The sequence below is a fragment of the Misgurnus anguillicaudatus genome, chromosome 9, assembly GCF_027580225.2.
Source record: "Misgurnus anguillicaudatus chromosome 9, ASM2758022v2, whole genome shotgun sequence".
NCBI lineage: Eukaryota > Metazoa > Chordata > Actinopteri > Cypriniformes > Cobitidae > Misgurnus > Misgurnus anguillicaudatus.
Window position 1 is genome coordinate 28,090,399 of NC_073345.2, and position 15,485 is coordinate 28,105,883.

General features: G+C 36.2%; 1 protein-coding gene across 2 annotated transcripts; it reads right to left on the reverse strand.

Annotated features, from left to right (window-relative positions):
* Positions 1 to 64: 64 nt before the first annotated feature.
* On the reverse strand, positions 65 to 13,776 carry dcaf12 (DDB1 and CUL4 associated factor 12). Of its 2 annotated transcripts, none has more exons than XM_055180379.2 (9): positions 13,317 to 13,776; positions 9,495 to 9,785; positions 7,587 to 7,865; positions 7,298 to 7,358; positions 6,784 to 6,977; positions 3,952 to 4,017; positions 2,874 to 3,036; positions 2,619 to 2,797; positions 65 to 1,631 (listed from the first exon to the last, which is right to left on the reverse strand). In XM_055180379.2, the coding sequence occupies exons 1-9, from the start codon at positions 13,371 to 13,373 to the stop codon at positions 1,473 to 1,475; spliced, it is 1,449 nt and encodes a 482-aa protein (XP_055036354.1). In that variant the 5' UTR covers positions 13,374 to 13,776; the 3' UTR covers positions 65 to 1,472. The 2 variants fall into 2 exon arrangements, with proteins under 2 accessions (XP_055036354.1, XP_055036353.1); XM_055180378.2 differs by having other exon boundaries at positions 9,495 to 9,788; positions 13,317 to 13,775.
* Positions 13,777 to 15,485: the final 1,709 nt, after the last annotated feature.

The window sequence follows — 15,485 nt, forward strand, 5'->3', positions numbered from 1 at the left end:
GAGATAAAAATATATGAATCACAATCACGTTTCCAAAAAAAATACACAAGTAATAGTGCATAGGTAAAATGGAAGAAAAATACATCAATAAACTTTTATTCATTTTTTTCTTTTTTGAAGAATGCTTTGTGGTTTCTTTTGCTTGTTTTGATATTGTACAGTATCTTTACACTTGTAATCTGTAAAAACAATTATGAAGTGAGTATAAAAAGGGCACCACCAAAATAATGACAGATTAGTTCACTCTCACACACACACGCACATATAACCTCTGACATTTACATAAACTGTATTCTCCTTCTATTAGATTCCAAATATGTATACATATAGATTTATATATAAAATACATTTTAAAACTGATGGAAAATTTCTCCTTAATATGTGCCCGTTACTTTGTTTATTGTTCTAGCAATTGTGTAATGATTCCATCAAAAAATGAATGTAAAAAAGCTAAAAACAAATTCAATCTGCAAGTCTTTCACAGAAAGACTTTGGAAAGGCAACAATGACGAACAACGCTGCCCTGCCTTTATGCATAAAAGATATTTGAACAATATGACTACTTGAACTTAATGAGTGCTAGTGATGGCACAATACAAAATAAATACGAAGTGTAAAGTCATAGAGGAAACAGCAATCTTGATGTGTGTGTGTGTGGATGTTAATAAGTATATCATTAGCAATAAAAGAGCCATTTTTAAAGATACCTCAAACAGAACACATAAGGTATCTGTTATTTACCACATTTGTTACTCCCTGCCATTATTTTGGAAACCATTAAGGGGCAAAAAAAAAACACAAATAGTTAAGTCTTCATTGACCAGTCTGAATCATTTAGTTTGATTCTCAATAGTCTACATATATGTGCAGTCTAGACCCTTAGTCCTTTTCTGTGTCCACTAAAGCACAGCGAGGATAAAGGATAGGACTTGTCCATTCACTTCATCAAAAATGATCTCCAAATCCCTCTTCTCACTCTTTTCAGTGTCCACAACGTCATTTCAATCCACAGCAACCCAAAGTGGCCTAATCGGCAGAAAACACCACAGCAAAACAAACACGCCATGTTTCTGGCACTGCAGTTTTCGAAATGAAAGAAAAAAAAATTAAACAAAAAGCATAAATGCAATTGCTCAGAGAGACTGTTAAACATTTTAATATATTTTTACACTATTTTACAGTTCTCGAGCTGCAGCCTGCGAGAAAAGAAAATCATCTTCATCCATCCATCCAGGACAGAATGAACTCTTTCAAGAGAGCAGGTTATGGTATTGATATCCCTTGTTATTTCTTGCTTTTTTGTCCACAGCAAAAACAGGTGAATTACAGAGCACAGCAGGTAAATGAATGAAAGAACACAATAAAAAATTACATCTTTGCTCCTGAGTCCCATAAAAAATGGATGATAGTGAGAAGAGAATGGAGGATGGCCTACAAGCACATGTATGAGAGAAATGGAGGGATGATGGAGGCTAGCTCCAGAGGCCGGCGTAGTTTCCATGTAGACCAGAACACAAAGGACCGCCAGCGACGAAAAGCTTGGTTCCGGAGTCATCGTAGCAGTGCGTGTACACAGCGTTCGGGAAGGAGCTGACGTCGGAAAAGTAGCTTCTCCATGTTTCGTCGTGATTCTGGAGTAAGTGACAAACAGCATTTTAATATTTTTGCAGCAGTAACAGAGCCTGATGTTATTAAAGGTGATACGAGACCCTTGTACTTCACCCCACAGTTTTAAGGACAAGGTTCCTACACCTAAGTTAACTTCAAATTCAAAGACCTTTCAAGGACTTTCCAGGTCCAATACCCTCAAATTCAAGGAATAAATGTGGGGACACATTTCAAGTAAAGCAAGGTTACATTGTGTTACCTTTAAAGATACATTGTTACAGTTCCCTTTCGAGGGAACTCACGCTGCGTCACTAAGGTGACACTTTGGGGACGCCTCCAAGGGTAAGTGCGTCTAAATGTGTATATTAAATTTAACCAATGGTGAGGCTGGGTGGCGCGGGATCCAGGAGGTATATCGCTATCTAAAATATTACCAAAGATGGCGTTACAGGAACGCAGGAAGTATGGCAACAAGAGAGACGTAGCGCCTCGTTCCCTTTTCAGGGAACAACATTTACATCCATAACCCGAGATGTTTTCATTTTTGGTATGGATCAACATTCGCATACAGAAGATATAAGCATTTAAAGTGAACAGTTTAGCACATGTGCTTAAAAAGTCTAGATTTTTATGATATTATCCTACACTATACAGGGAATAATATGGATATGGAATTTTTTCCAAAAAACTTCTTAAATATAATAAAATAGATTTAAGCACTTTCAATGACCTTTATCTATGTATGTATATTTTGAATCCCCCCCCCAGATTCACTAACTTTCAAGGACCTGTGGGAACCCTGTAAAGAAAAACATTTAGGCTTCATGAACATCCATGACTGCTCGAGTAAACACTTTGTTAAAGAGTATAAATGCGACCTAGTCTGTTAAAACCCAGCATAAGTCTTTTTTTTACATAAAATCATTCTACAAAATGTAAAGAACATTAATACAAAGTGAGGAAAAACAAATGAAAGGATGTAGAACTAAAAGTTCAAGTAGAAATCTTACCAGCCAACCTCTCCCTGTAGTGAGCTTAAGGATGCCCTCCGCAGTACGATTCCGATACCCGCCGATTGTACTGGACGGGCTATCCAGAAAACGCTGGGCTCTGATATCGTAGAAGAGCAGTGAACCCTGACCAGTGCCCACCGTCACAATGTGCTCATAGAAGCTCACGGAGCGGATACCTGTCAAACACACACAAGTGAACACCAGGCCTCAAGTTCTTCATGTCTGCAAATGATAAACTGCAAAAAAACATACCACTGCCACGCTCCCTGGAGCTAACGGATTTGATGTTTTGAGAAGATTGCCGAGGGTCTAGGAAAGAAACGTGTGCCTGAGAGCCCACTGCATACACAGACCAGTCCAGTCCATATGCCAGACAAACGTTTTCCTTACAGTAAGGGAGTTTGGTGGAAAGCTCCTGAAAATCAAATCAGAAATCAATTTAACAACCACAATATAAATCTTTTTATCCTTGGATAACACAGGGCTGTTGAATGCTTCATTCTGATTGGATGACAAACGTTTTAAGGGTGTGCATTATTTTTCAGTAAATGCACACCTAGGAAGTAGTTCCAGGTCTGTCGACCACATTACAGTTCCATATCACTGTGCCAGGTTTAAATGATAGGGCTGCAACTAACAATGATTTTTATAATCGATTAATCGGGCGGTTCTTTTTTTCCGATTAATCAACTAATCGGGAAAAAATAATTTGAAAACACTATTACATCTTTTGCAGCAATTTTTGTGTGAGCATATCAGTGAACACCCCTAACCACTCTGTGAGTTTCACGTCTTCGTAAACGAAAGTTTAATGCATTTTAGGAAGGATTGTTCCAGTGCACCTATTCAGCCATTGTGGGGATGGGTGGGTGACACCACAGAAATCGAAAATTCCCGGGCCAGCAGCATATGTCCAAACCCCAGTCAAAATCGCTCTACTTCACCACAAACAATCCGAAAACAGGGCTCCAAGTGCAAAATACCGAACTTGTCCTTTAAGGTGTTCACAAAATCGGGGTAATGAGCAAAAAACTACCTGTGACGATCGGTTTTTGCTTATGCAGTTTATGGGCTTTCCCTGATAAAAGAAAAACGTTTTACGCGTTTACATGACCCCACATATAGTTATCAGCTTATTAAGCATAATCGGAGTAATACTGTGCATGTAAACACACTCATTGTCTTATGGTTTGGAATATTTTGACCAGTGGTTTAAACACTACAGTACCACTTCGGTGTGTATTATTTTTTAATAATTCAAAGGCTTGTCATCAATTATCCCTTACTTAAACATTCAGCACGATAGCAATGCTGGTTGTGATTACCGGACCTTAGAAAGGTTGTCGTGTGCCTTCCACAGATGAAAATACCCATCTAAAGAAACTGCACCAAGCTCCTGATGTGGAAGAGGAAAGTTAATAACAAAAAAAAAAGAATATTAGTTTGCAGTATAATAAAATATGATGCTATGAAGGCAATATTTTTGTTTCTAAAAGTAATTAACATGTCTTGCATCATCTAAGGCAGTAATGTAACTAAACCAATAAGTAACCAATTTGAAACCTCTTTAAAATTGCATTTGTGTGAAAAACAAAAGCACTACACAGACACATCTCCAATGATGAGTCTAATAAAGTTAAAAATATTATAAAGTGGAATTACAACACATAGCATACACCAATATTGGATTTACATCTTCACTTTTCCAATGCATTCTGGGGTTGTCTTGCACAGAAACTATACATGTATTCATGCCTTACCAAATAGCAAAATTTGGGCAGCATAATGAGGCAATTAAGTTTGTTAACCAACATCTGAAAGTTGCCTATCAAGACTTAGGTCCCGTACACACTGCATATAAATTCGGTTGTCACTTCACCTTTTAATGCTTAATCCTGTTCTGTTCACACACTTCAGTAATTTACGAAACTCACAACTGCATTCTACAACCGAATTAACTCCCGCAAAATGCAGGTAGTGACAACCGAATTTACAAAAACTCTGCACAGTGTGTGCATAACCGAACTGAACAACTAGTAGTTAATCAAGTGTTTAAACGTTTATCATAAACAGGACAGGTCTCTCTTCTGAAAAAAGAAATGCTTAGAAGAGGAAAAAGTCTTCTGTATGTGCGGGTCAGAAAATGACAGAGGCACGAGAGTTTGCTGGTTGCCAGATCTTGCACTCAAAAAACAGCGACCAAGACAAATCCAATAATACACCGAACTAAATCCAAATGCTTTAGCTCAAAGATCAAAATATTAGGGACCGGCACCCTCACACTTTATTAACACCAAAAACTTGATCGCTTCATGAGCCAAAAGCCATAAACGGTTAAGCGCCAAAATTGTATTTACGTACAAAAAAGACGAGGACCTGGCGACACTGCAAGACCGCGCGCTCCGTGCTGTGAAGCAGCCTCACAAAAGCGTAAAATTCACAACGCCAAGACGGAGGTTTATTGCAAAACACAATGCTGTTATTATGTTGGTCAAAGCTGTGAGTGAGCACGCGAGACGGCAGAACGTTGCTATGGTTATTTCTGTGTCAATCATCACATTTTCGGGAGTGAGTCTTGTTCCGTACAGACATGAAACGAACATTTAGGGGATTCACTCCCGCATTTTAATGCGGTTGTCACTCCTGAGAGTTTGCAGTGTGTACGAGACCATTAAAGGTGCCAAAGAATGCATCAAAATAATAAGTTAATTTGTTCTCTGATATCTACATAGAAGGTATGTGGCTTTAATAAGTGAATGTAAAAAAGTCTATTTACAACCCTAGGATTTGACTTTAGAATGCAATGTTCCATCATTACCTTATTTGAAAGGGTCATGAATAATAATGTTAAAGGTTTAGCCAATTTTCTTAAAAAAAATCCAGATAATTTACTCACCACCATGTCATCCAAAATGCCGATGTCCTTCTCCGTTCAGTCGAGAAAAAATTATGTTTTGTGAGGAAAACATTCCAGGAATTTTCTTATTTTAATGGACTTTAATGGACCCCAACACGTAACAGTTTTAATGCAGTTTAAAATGGCAGTTTCAACTAAGTTTCAAAGGACTCTAAAGAATCCCAAACGAAGCTTAAAGTCGCCATGAAACGGAAGTAGCAATTGCCTTATTTTTCCCGTGGTGACGTATATCCGAATGAAACGGCTGGATTTGAATTTGTCCATCGAGATCTGATTGGAACGTTTGAAGTTGGGTCGTGTTGCTAATTGCTAATCGCTGCGATCTTGTCCCAGACCCCGCCCACCTGCCATACCATATGACCGGAAGTGAAGAAAGATCGTTTTGAGGAGGGGAGGAGATTTGCATTTTTGATTAAAGATTATGAGCACACACAAATTTTTTAAAAATAATGAAGCTCACAGATACGTCATTTGTTAATAATACCACAATATTAAAAAATATATATGACCTCACGCAATACGTCATCACGTCAAGAGGTCACGGAGGACGTATGCGAAACTACGCCCCAGTGTTTACAAGTGTTGAGAAAGAGGACCATTCCGACCTTGTTGTATGTGGAATGATACTAATTAATGTCTTTGTGTCAGTTTATTGTTTAAAATGGTCCGCAGATGTGCGTTTCATATATGTAACACGTGACCTTTCCACGGCATTACGCAATTGCGTGAGGTCGTGCTGGCGCGTCATAGACGAGAAGTTGTGGTTTAAAACTGCATATTTTCTAGTTTTCTTGTCAAAAATGACAATCGTCTCGCTAGATAAGACCCTTATGCTTCGTTTGGGATTGTTTAGAGCCCTTTGAAACTCCGTTGAAACTGCAATTCCAAACTACATCAAAACTGCTACGTGTTGGTGTCCACCAAAGTTCATTCAAACGAGAAAAATCCTGGAATGTTTTCCTCAAAAAACATAATTTCCTCTCGACCGAACAAACAAAGACATCAACACTCTGACCGACACGGTGGTAAGTAAATTATATGGATTTTTTTAAAGAAAATTGACTAATTCTTTAAGCTTTGCTCTGATTGGCTGTTTCACAGAGCAGTGAGTTCAGTAGCTTTGTGTGTATGTAAACATACCTTATGTTTGTACAGAACTCTTATTATTCATCTATGCCTAGTTACAGTTCATTAGGTTTTGGAATAAATCAACACGAGTAACATGAGACAAGGACAGAGGCTGACCTTATGGCTGTTGTTGAAGGCCAGTGCACGCACTTTGCAGTTATAGGGGTGGGTATACTCCTTAGGGATGTCTTTAAGGGCACTGTGAGAGATGTGGGAGTAACAAGGAACACCTTCAACGTTTTGACGCTTCTCCGCCTGATTCAGCACCTCCTCTGATATCTCCCACAGACCCATGGAACCGTCACGAGAACCTGCAATAGTGAATTAAAAAACATTACGCTTTAATAAAACTGTTTAATTTCCTCTTAAGATTTCACAAAAGCTCTTGTCCATAAAATTATGAATTCATGGACAGCACAGTAAAACAATAATGAAAATAATCCTGTTCATAAAAATAGAATGACATCCGCTAATTTAAATTTTATACAATATTAACAACCATAATGTACATTCTCAAATTATATATAATTTATTTCAAATTACAGGCAACCAATAATTCATTTAATTCATTGATTAAACGATTAATTCATGTGCAAGGTGTTTGAATAAAACTGGACCAACTGGTTCTTACCTGAGACAGCCATGGTATCGCTGATCCATGCAATGGAGAATATCCAGTCATTGTGCCCATCCTGTCACAAATAGACCATTCTGAGTCTCGTAAAACATTACAGATCCTTTACACAACACCATTTCAATTATGCTTACAAAATAGATCACTGTTCCCAAGTTACATTGAAATCAATCTCAGTTAGTCAAAAGGGCACTTTAGCTTTTTATTATCTCTGGAGCAAAAGTGACTTGAAGTGCTTGACTTTCCACTAATTGTGCGACTAGAAAATAAGAGAAATCAGACTCACATCCCCAACGCAGACAGGGTCAAGTGTGGGAAGCTGGTACACTGCCAGGCTGTTGGGGTTGTCTCCACCGGTGGCGAGCAACGTATGAGAGGGGTTAAGCTCTATGGCGTGGATGCCGCATCCCTGCTGGGCATCCAGACCGCCCATTGGTCCTGGACTTTGGAAATGGAAATGCCCTCTCAATCCTCCCAAACCATTTGAGACCTCTCCTCTGCCCTCTCTGTCCTTCAGCATGGGGATCCTGGTGATCTGTCCTGAAAGGACGTCCACTACAAACAACTGAGTCAGCAGAAAAAAAATAAGCACAGATTCCCCTTGTAGAAACTTGACAAACAAATGCACCAACAGGTCAAACAATGTTATTGTCTTAATGTAACTAATATATACACTGCAAAAAAATATATTTTCTATCTTGTTTGTAGGACCAATATCTAAAAATTCTTAAATTGAGATGCTTTTTCTTGATGAGCAACACGACCCAAGAAAATGTGTCTGGTTTTAGACCAAAAATATCAAATTTCAATGATTTTGTGCATAAAATTCTGCCAATGGGGTAAGCTAATTTTTCTTGAATTTTTCTTGAATTTAGTGTTTAAGAAAAATTTACAAGATTTTTTTTGCTTGTTTTATGCACAAAATCACTTAACTTTGATATTTTTGGTCTAAAAACTAGACTTATTTTCTTGGGTCATTTTGCTAATAAAGAAAAAGCATCTTAATTTAAGAATTTTTAAATACTTTCACTGAGAACAAGACAAAAATACTAAAAAAAAATTCTTGAAAATCATTTTTTTTGCAGTGTACCAGTAAAAACAAAAGATTGACAACTTAATTCGTCACACTATTGCAATTTTTAGACTGCAAAGCCTAAAAAATATGTTTTCACAAGCAAAAAACTAAATAGAAAAAGAGGTAGGACAGCAACAATGCACAATTGCACATTCAGACCCAACCCATTGTTAACAAAGTTAAACTTGTAAAGGGATAGTTCACTTAAAAATAAAAAAAATGCTGTCATTATTTATTCACTCTCAAGTTGTCAAAAAAATTCATCTGTTAAAAAAATTAAACAAAATTGAAATTTTGAAAAGACCTGGGGCACCATTGACTTCCATAGTGGGAAAAATTAATACTATGAAAGTCAATGGTGCCAATGGTGTGATATGTGCTTAAAACCTTTAAATATTTATACCTTCTGTTGTCTTTTCACTTAAAAGATATTGAAATTACCACCTTTAGAAATGATTACTTTTAAAAATTGTTGAGGATCTGCAATGAACACATTTTGATGCAGAGCATCATGTTCCTCCAAGCTTTTATGGCGGCTTATTCTTAAAGAATAAAAAAAAAACGTTTTTTTTATTTTATACTGAAACTCCACTAACTACAACAAAACCAGCAAGACAAATAACATGTTGAAAAACATCAACTGCATATAAAACAATTATTAAAAAAAAACTTCAGTCACAATGACATTGAAATTAAAAACTCTTTTTTTAAAGTCATTTTTACATTTTTTATTTGTGTGCCCTCATAATCTTTAATAAAAAACGCAAATCTCATCCTCTCCTTGAAAAAAAACTCTCTTTACTTTTGATCATGAGGTATAGCGGAAGAATTCTCGATGGACGAATTTAAGTCCAACACTACCTTTTTTTTTCCATTTCAGAAACTAAATATACATCATGACGGGGAAAATAAGACAATCACTACTTCCGTTTCATTGTGACTTTATTATACCAAAGCAGTTTTCTAATATACATAACATTCCAGATCACCCTGTAGCTAAAATAGAAGAAAACCATGCTAGGAACCCAAAGATCATGGGTTCAATTCCCAGCACTGCGAGGAATCGAGTAAAAGCACCTGCTAAATGCAGAAGTGTAAAAGAGTGAAAAACCATCTTACCGTGTTGCATTTGGTCCCACACACCACCTGCCTGTGGTTGAGCCATTGGGAAGCAAACACTTTGTTGAGGCGTCCGAGGGAGAATTCTCTCTCTTTGAGGATCCCAGGGATGCGACCGGCAGCAAACCCACGGAGACTCCGCTGGAAGCTCCACTCGTGCTGCAGCTGTGGGCGAAACTCCCTCCCTCTTACAGAACAAACCACCGAGCGCCCGTTCTGCCACCAGTGATGCGCATGAAGCGCCGAGCTGCACACGCGGGCACGCTTAAACCCAGACTGACACCAGTCAAACTGCTGGAAAAGAAAAACAAAAGCAAGCACCAAGTTAATATAGTCAGCAGTCAATAATCATTTTGAACACAATTTTTATTACAATTTTACAAATTAAATCTACAATTATTTGGTTATCAGCTCAGATCTTTAACAATTAATCCCCACCATCTCTGTAAGAATTATTTTATACATGGGAAACCCCTATGTACAGTTAAGGCTGTCACGGTTATGACATTTGGCTGACGATTTACTGTCTGATAAATTGTTTCGGTTATGACAATTAATTGCCTGTTTTAGAACTTGATGATTATGACGATTAATTGTCTATTTTATTGCTCTGACATTTAATTCTCATAAAAATGTTTCTGTGTTTATAAAATAATTTTCACACATTGTTGTGATTATTTAAATTAAATCTTTTTGCAAGGTTTACCTGGCAGAAAATATGAATACACATAAATCATATTTAAAAGTAATCTGATACCGTTTTGTTTATACAGGGGCTGCAGCTCCCCCTTGTGTTTTTTACAGAGATGTGCAATCATTGCGGTGATCTAAAATCATCACGATGAGATCAAACAATCGCGATGAGACAATTATTTAATCTTTGTGACAGCCCTATGTACAGTGTTTCTTAGCATTTATTTAGGGTTTAACATTAAGGATGGGCTACTGGCCTGGGGTCCGTGTATAAACGTCAGACCATTCCCCTATTTGTGCATCTTACATTCATTGATCATGCATGTTTCTACGTAATGCATAATATAATACATACATCACATAAAAAAAATGTAATATTGATCATGACTTTGTAAACAGTTTACACAAACATTTTGAAAATTAGAATAATCAGAATAATTTAACAAATCTATAGTACTGTCCCTACAAACCCAAAAAGGGGAAAAAATTACTGTTTGCTACAGGGATGCATAACGATTAATCGCGATTAATCTATAGCAGAATAAAAGTTTTTGTTTACATCATATATTTGTGAACTGTGTGTATAAAAACTTTGTATAGATAAATGCCCACACATATGCATGTAGATATTTAAGAAATGTTTACATACACTGTCAAAAATAAAGGTACGAAGCTGTCACTGGGGCAGTACCCTTTAAAAAAGGTCCTAATATGTACCATTTAGGTACAAATATGTTCCTTTAAAGGTACATTTTGGCAGTTCAAAGTACTAATATGCACTCTCTGGGTACAAAGGTGTACCTTTTTGAAAGGGTACTGTCCCAGTGACAACTTTTGTACCTTTATTTCTGAGAGTGTACATTTGTATATTTTTGTATAATTTATATTATATATAAATATAAATACTTAATATCTAAAAAAATTTACTTAAAATTATACATGCATGTGTGCAAATTTATATATACATTATTATACACAGTTCACACACATATATGATGTAAACAAAAACTTATATTCTGCTATAGATTAATCGCGATTAATCATTATGCATCCCTAGTTTGCTATAATACTTGTGAGATAGCTCGCCAACAAAATAAAAGTTCATCATTCACCTACCCTCAAGTTGCCCCAAACATACATTTCTTGAATGCAAAGAAAAATAGTTTAAAGAATGGTTAGAACCAAGCAGATCTGGGGCACCATTGACTTTCATAGCAGGAAAATAGTGAATGGCGCCCCAGATCTGATTGGTTATTAACATTTTTCAAAATATCTTTATTTGCGTTCAGTAGAACAAAGAATTTTATACAGGTATGAAACAATTTGAGGGGGAATAAATGACAACAACTTTCATTTTTTGAACTATTGGAACTATTCCTTTAGGAACAGATGATAATAGCCATCCAATCAGAGCTTTATTACCCATTATATGAAGTATGCAAATTAATCTTACTAAAACACCATCATCAGAACCCCATGAAAACAGGCTGACAAATTATTATTACTCCAAAGTTGTTCCTTATTCCCTTTTAATTCATAAAAATGGTCTTGAGGAATTTTATAACATCTGTTTCACATGCTGATTATGTAACATTTTCACATATTAAACTAAAAATAGATCTTAAAGGACCTTTGGCTTTCACCAGGTGGCTCTTTATGCAATCCAGCACTGTGTCTGCATTTTTGCATCTTTTTAAAACAGCTTACAGTTACAAAAATACACCTGCTGGAAGAAGAAAAACCCAACCTCTATACAATAAAATTGCAACAAAACACTAACACCCGGACGACAAATGTGACGGCATCCGACACTGATGCCCGCTGAAAAACAAAACAAATCTGTGCTCCTAGCAAGCATCAACAAATTTAATATGGCCATGACAGTTTCAAATAAAAACAATGGCCTGAAGTTAAGTGCATCAATTCACGTAGACCCAGCAATCTTTTATGTATACGTGTATGTGAAAAAGACTCTTTAGACTTTATTTTAATGCTCTTTTCTTTTTTAAACTGCACTGACATAATTACTCTTCAAATCAATACATCACATCATAGCCCGTATAAACAATTCTTGTGGAAATTACATAAACCTTTGAGAGTGATACAAGTAAATACACTTCTTTATTTATCCATAAACACTATGCATCTCTACTCCGGTAAAGCTCATCCAATTTCCCTCAGGCCAGTGGACATCAGCCCTATCTGCCTGACCCAGATCCTAATGGCCAAGTAGGTCAAAACAAGATCTTAATACACAAGCAAGGTCCACTCCAAACTTTACAAAAGTATGCTATGCAACCATAAAATAACATATTCAAGATACAATCTGTAAAGGTCAGTAATGATCATTTGATTCCTAAAGCATCAACCAGTTTGATTTCACACCCCCCTTATTCAAAAATTTCTACCTAGTAAAATAAAGATGTATCTTAAACATTTCTTTGTGTTAAGATTTTTTGTATTTGTGTATTTTTGATACGTTTACTTGTTTTGTCTTTTTTGGATATTGGAAGTTGGTTAAGGGGCCCCTCTAGTGGACCCTGGGCCCCTGGTTGAGAAACACTAAACTCAAGAGAGACACTGAATGCATAGAACGTCCCACGAGAGACCAATATATACTGTTGCTAACCAACATGTATATAAGACTCACTCAACATAAAGAGTTAACATTAATTCTTGTTGAGGATGAGCTTGACAAGAAAAAGTTGATCAGAGCTATCAGAAATAAGAGGACTAGTCTATTTCAGTTTCTAAACCAACCTTCCCCATTTGCATTTATGAAATAATGGAGAATGGCAACTGATACTGAACGACTAACCAGCTTATACAGTCTGGTTCTTGCTGGGGTAACATTATCCTGTAATCTAGCTCTGGATTAAGACCTACTCAGACAAAACACATAACCTCGATGTCCAAGATAACTAATAAACGTTTGCATATCACTCAAACCAGTCCAACAACTGAGTAAACAAACCCAGCATTAGCCTTTAGCCAACATGTTTGCTAACATACGTCTGCAAACTGCCACATTTCAAGCTTCATTTACATGTGAGTTTATTTTGATTTAGGATCAGAGGATAACACGGGTAGTGTGGTACATGTGTTACGTAGAAGATGGTTTGTTCTTACCTGTTGTTCCTTGATCTCCCCTGCCTTCCTTTTCCTGCTAACTGTTTTTCTCGCCATAGCCCGACACGCACAGGTCCCTCACCCACATGGAGGGCAGCAACGACGCTGGAAACTGGATCATATAATGGCGATTGGGTTATTTTGGCGGCCTCTGGACTGGTTGAAACGGCGCGACTAATCGCATCCAATCGAGTCGCGTAGGATCGGACCAAACTGAACCGAACAATCGTCCGATTCGGTGCCCGATCACCGCGGTCCTGCTTCGGGTCGTTTTTAGGGCAGGTTTGTTTGCTTTTCGTCTATATGGAGGAGATACGAGGGTACGGGTGACCCTCCCCTACATCGAGCTCACTTTTCACCTATCTGTCTCTCTCCCGATCCGTCGTTTCTTTTGACAAAACGCGTCATCCTACAACGTACAACGCCGCGCGCAGTCGCACTCAAGTCAAATATCAACAAAAACAAGGTCAAGCGTGCGCGTGCGCAGCACCGGCGTGCGCGTGCCCGGCTGTATGGCGTTCTACAGACAGATGTTTCTTCCGCAGTTTCGTTGAGTCGTTTTTATTCGTAGAAAATTGTTTACTGCCTGTAAACAAGTTTTGTTTCTTCAGATATGTGTAGTTTTAATTTAAAGGTTTTTTGTTTTGATATTTTTTAGATATTATTTTCAACCATTTTTACTTTTGTAAAATATATTTTTATACGTTTATCTGGACAACAAGTCGTTTAAGCAGATCTAGTCAATCTTAAAATGTAAAAATATTTGTATTTTATTTGTTTATTTTCCGTTGTTTTTGTTTGAAAAAGTTATATGTAATATTTAAATTTTTATGTTTTATATATAATTGTTATACTTTCATCTTCACTGTAAAACTGTCTTGAAAACGTTTTAGCAGATCTAGTCTTTCAATTTTAAAATGTAAAAATATTTATTTTTAATTTTTATATTTTCCATTGTTTTTTGTTTAAAATATTTTTATATGTAATTTTCAAAATTTTTAGGTTTTATATATAATTTGTATACTTTCATCTTCACTCTACAGCTGTCTTGAAGACGTTGTAGCAGATCTATTATTTCAATCTTAAAATATAAAATGCCTTTTTAAATATACAAGATTTATTTTAACTAGTTTACAAAATAAAAAAAATGTGTGTGTACTGTGTGTAATTATTATGTATATATTTGATTTATATATTTAAGAAACAATTACATGTGTATTATATATACATTTTAAATAATTATATATAAATAAAAAAGGTTCTTAAATTTATACATGTATGTGTGTGTATTTATACATAATAATTACATACAGTACACACACATATTATGCAAATACAAACTTTTATTTTGTATGAAATTAATCATGATTAATTGTTTGACAGCTCTAATTTTAACACGGTAAAGTACTTGTTTACCAAGGAAATAAAAAGTGTCAGAATAGCAAGCTTTAGGTGAAATGTAAACCAAGAAAAAATTATAGTCATGAATCTGAAGTAAGTTTTAAGGGAGTCTAAATCCACAGTCCCCATAGTTGCAGAAAAACAGATTTATAATTGAATCTTCTCGATTACTTTTATGCATTTGGCAGACACTTTTATCGAAAGTTGCATTTAATGTTAACTTCTATTAGTAGCCTATGATTTTCCTGTGAATCAAACACACAAGCTTTAATGCTAATGCAATGCTCTACCAACTGAGCTACAGGAACACTATAATGAATAAAATCTGTATTATGAAAATGTTCACATGTGTGCTGATGTGCAAACATTTTGACACAATATCTGTTTATTAAATAGGTTTAAATGGAATGTATATTTGAATAGAATTTTATTGCACCACATTTTCTGTTAAAAAATACCAGTCAGTCACATTGCAATGGCATTTATGCATTTGCCAGACTTATTTTTAAGCAGCTTACACTGCATCAATCTGCTTGTTTTTTAACAGTATGTGCGTTTCCTGGGATCAAACCCATGACCATCACACTCCTAACCTATGCACTAACAAACAAGCTTCATGAGCTACAATGACAGTTGTCACCCAATATCTGTTCAGTGTATACCTTCATATATTACTCAATAATTTGGGACAACCATACTCTTTAAAAAATAAAAGATTTCAAAGAAGTCTTAACATTTAAACCACATTTAGCAACAGATCTCCCTAAG

Coding starts and splice junctions, on each gene's coding strand:
- dcaf12 (XM_055180378.2), bottom strand. CDS start 13,373: ATGGCGAGAAAAACAGTTAGCAGGAAAAGGAAGGCAGGGGAGATCAAG. Junction 6,978..7,297: donor CGATACCATGGCTGTCTCAG/GTAAGAACCAGT, acceptor TCACTATTGCAG/GTTCTCGTGACGGTTCCATG. Junction 2,798..2,873: donor CTCCAGGGAGCGTGGCAGTG/GTATGTTTTTTT, acceptor TGTGTTTGACAG/GTATCCGCTCCGTGAGCTTC.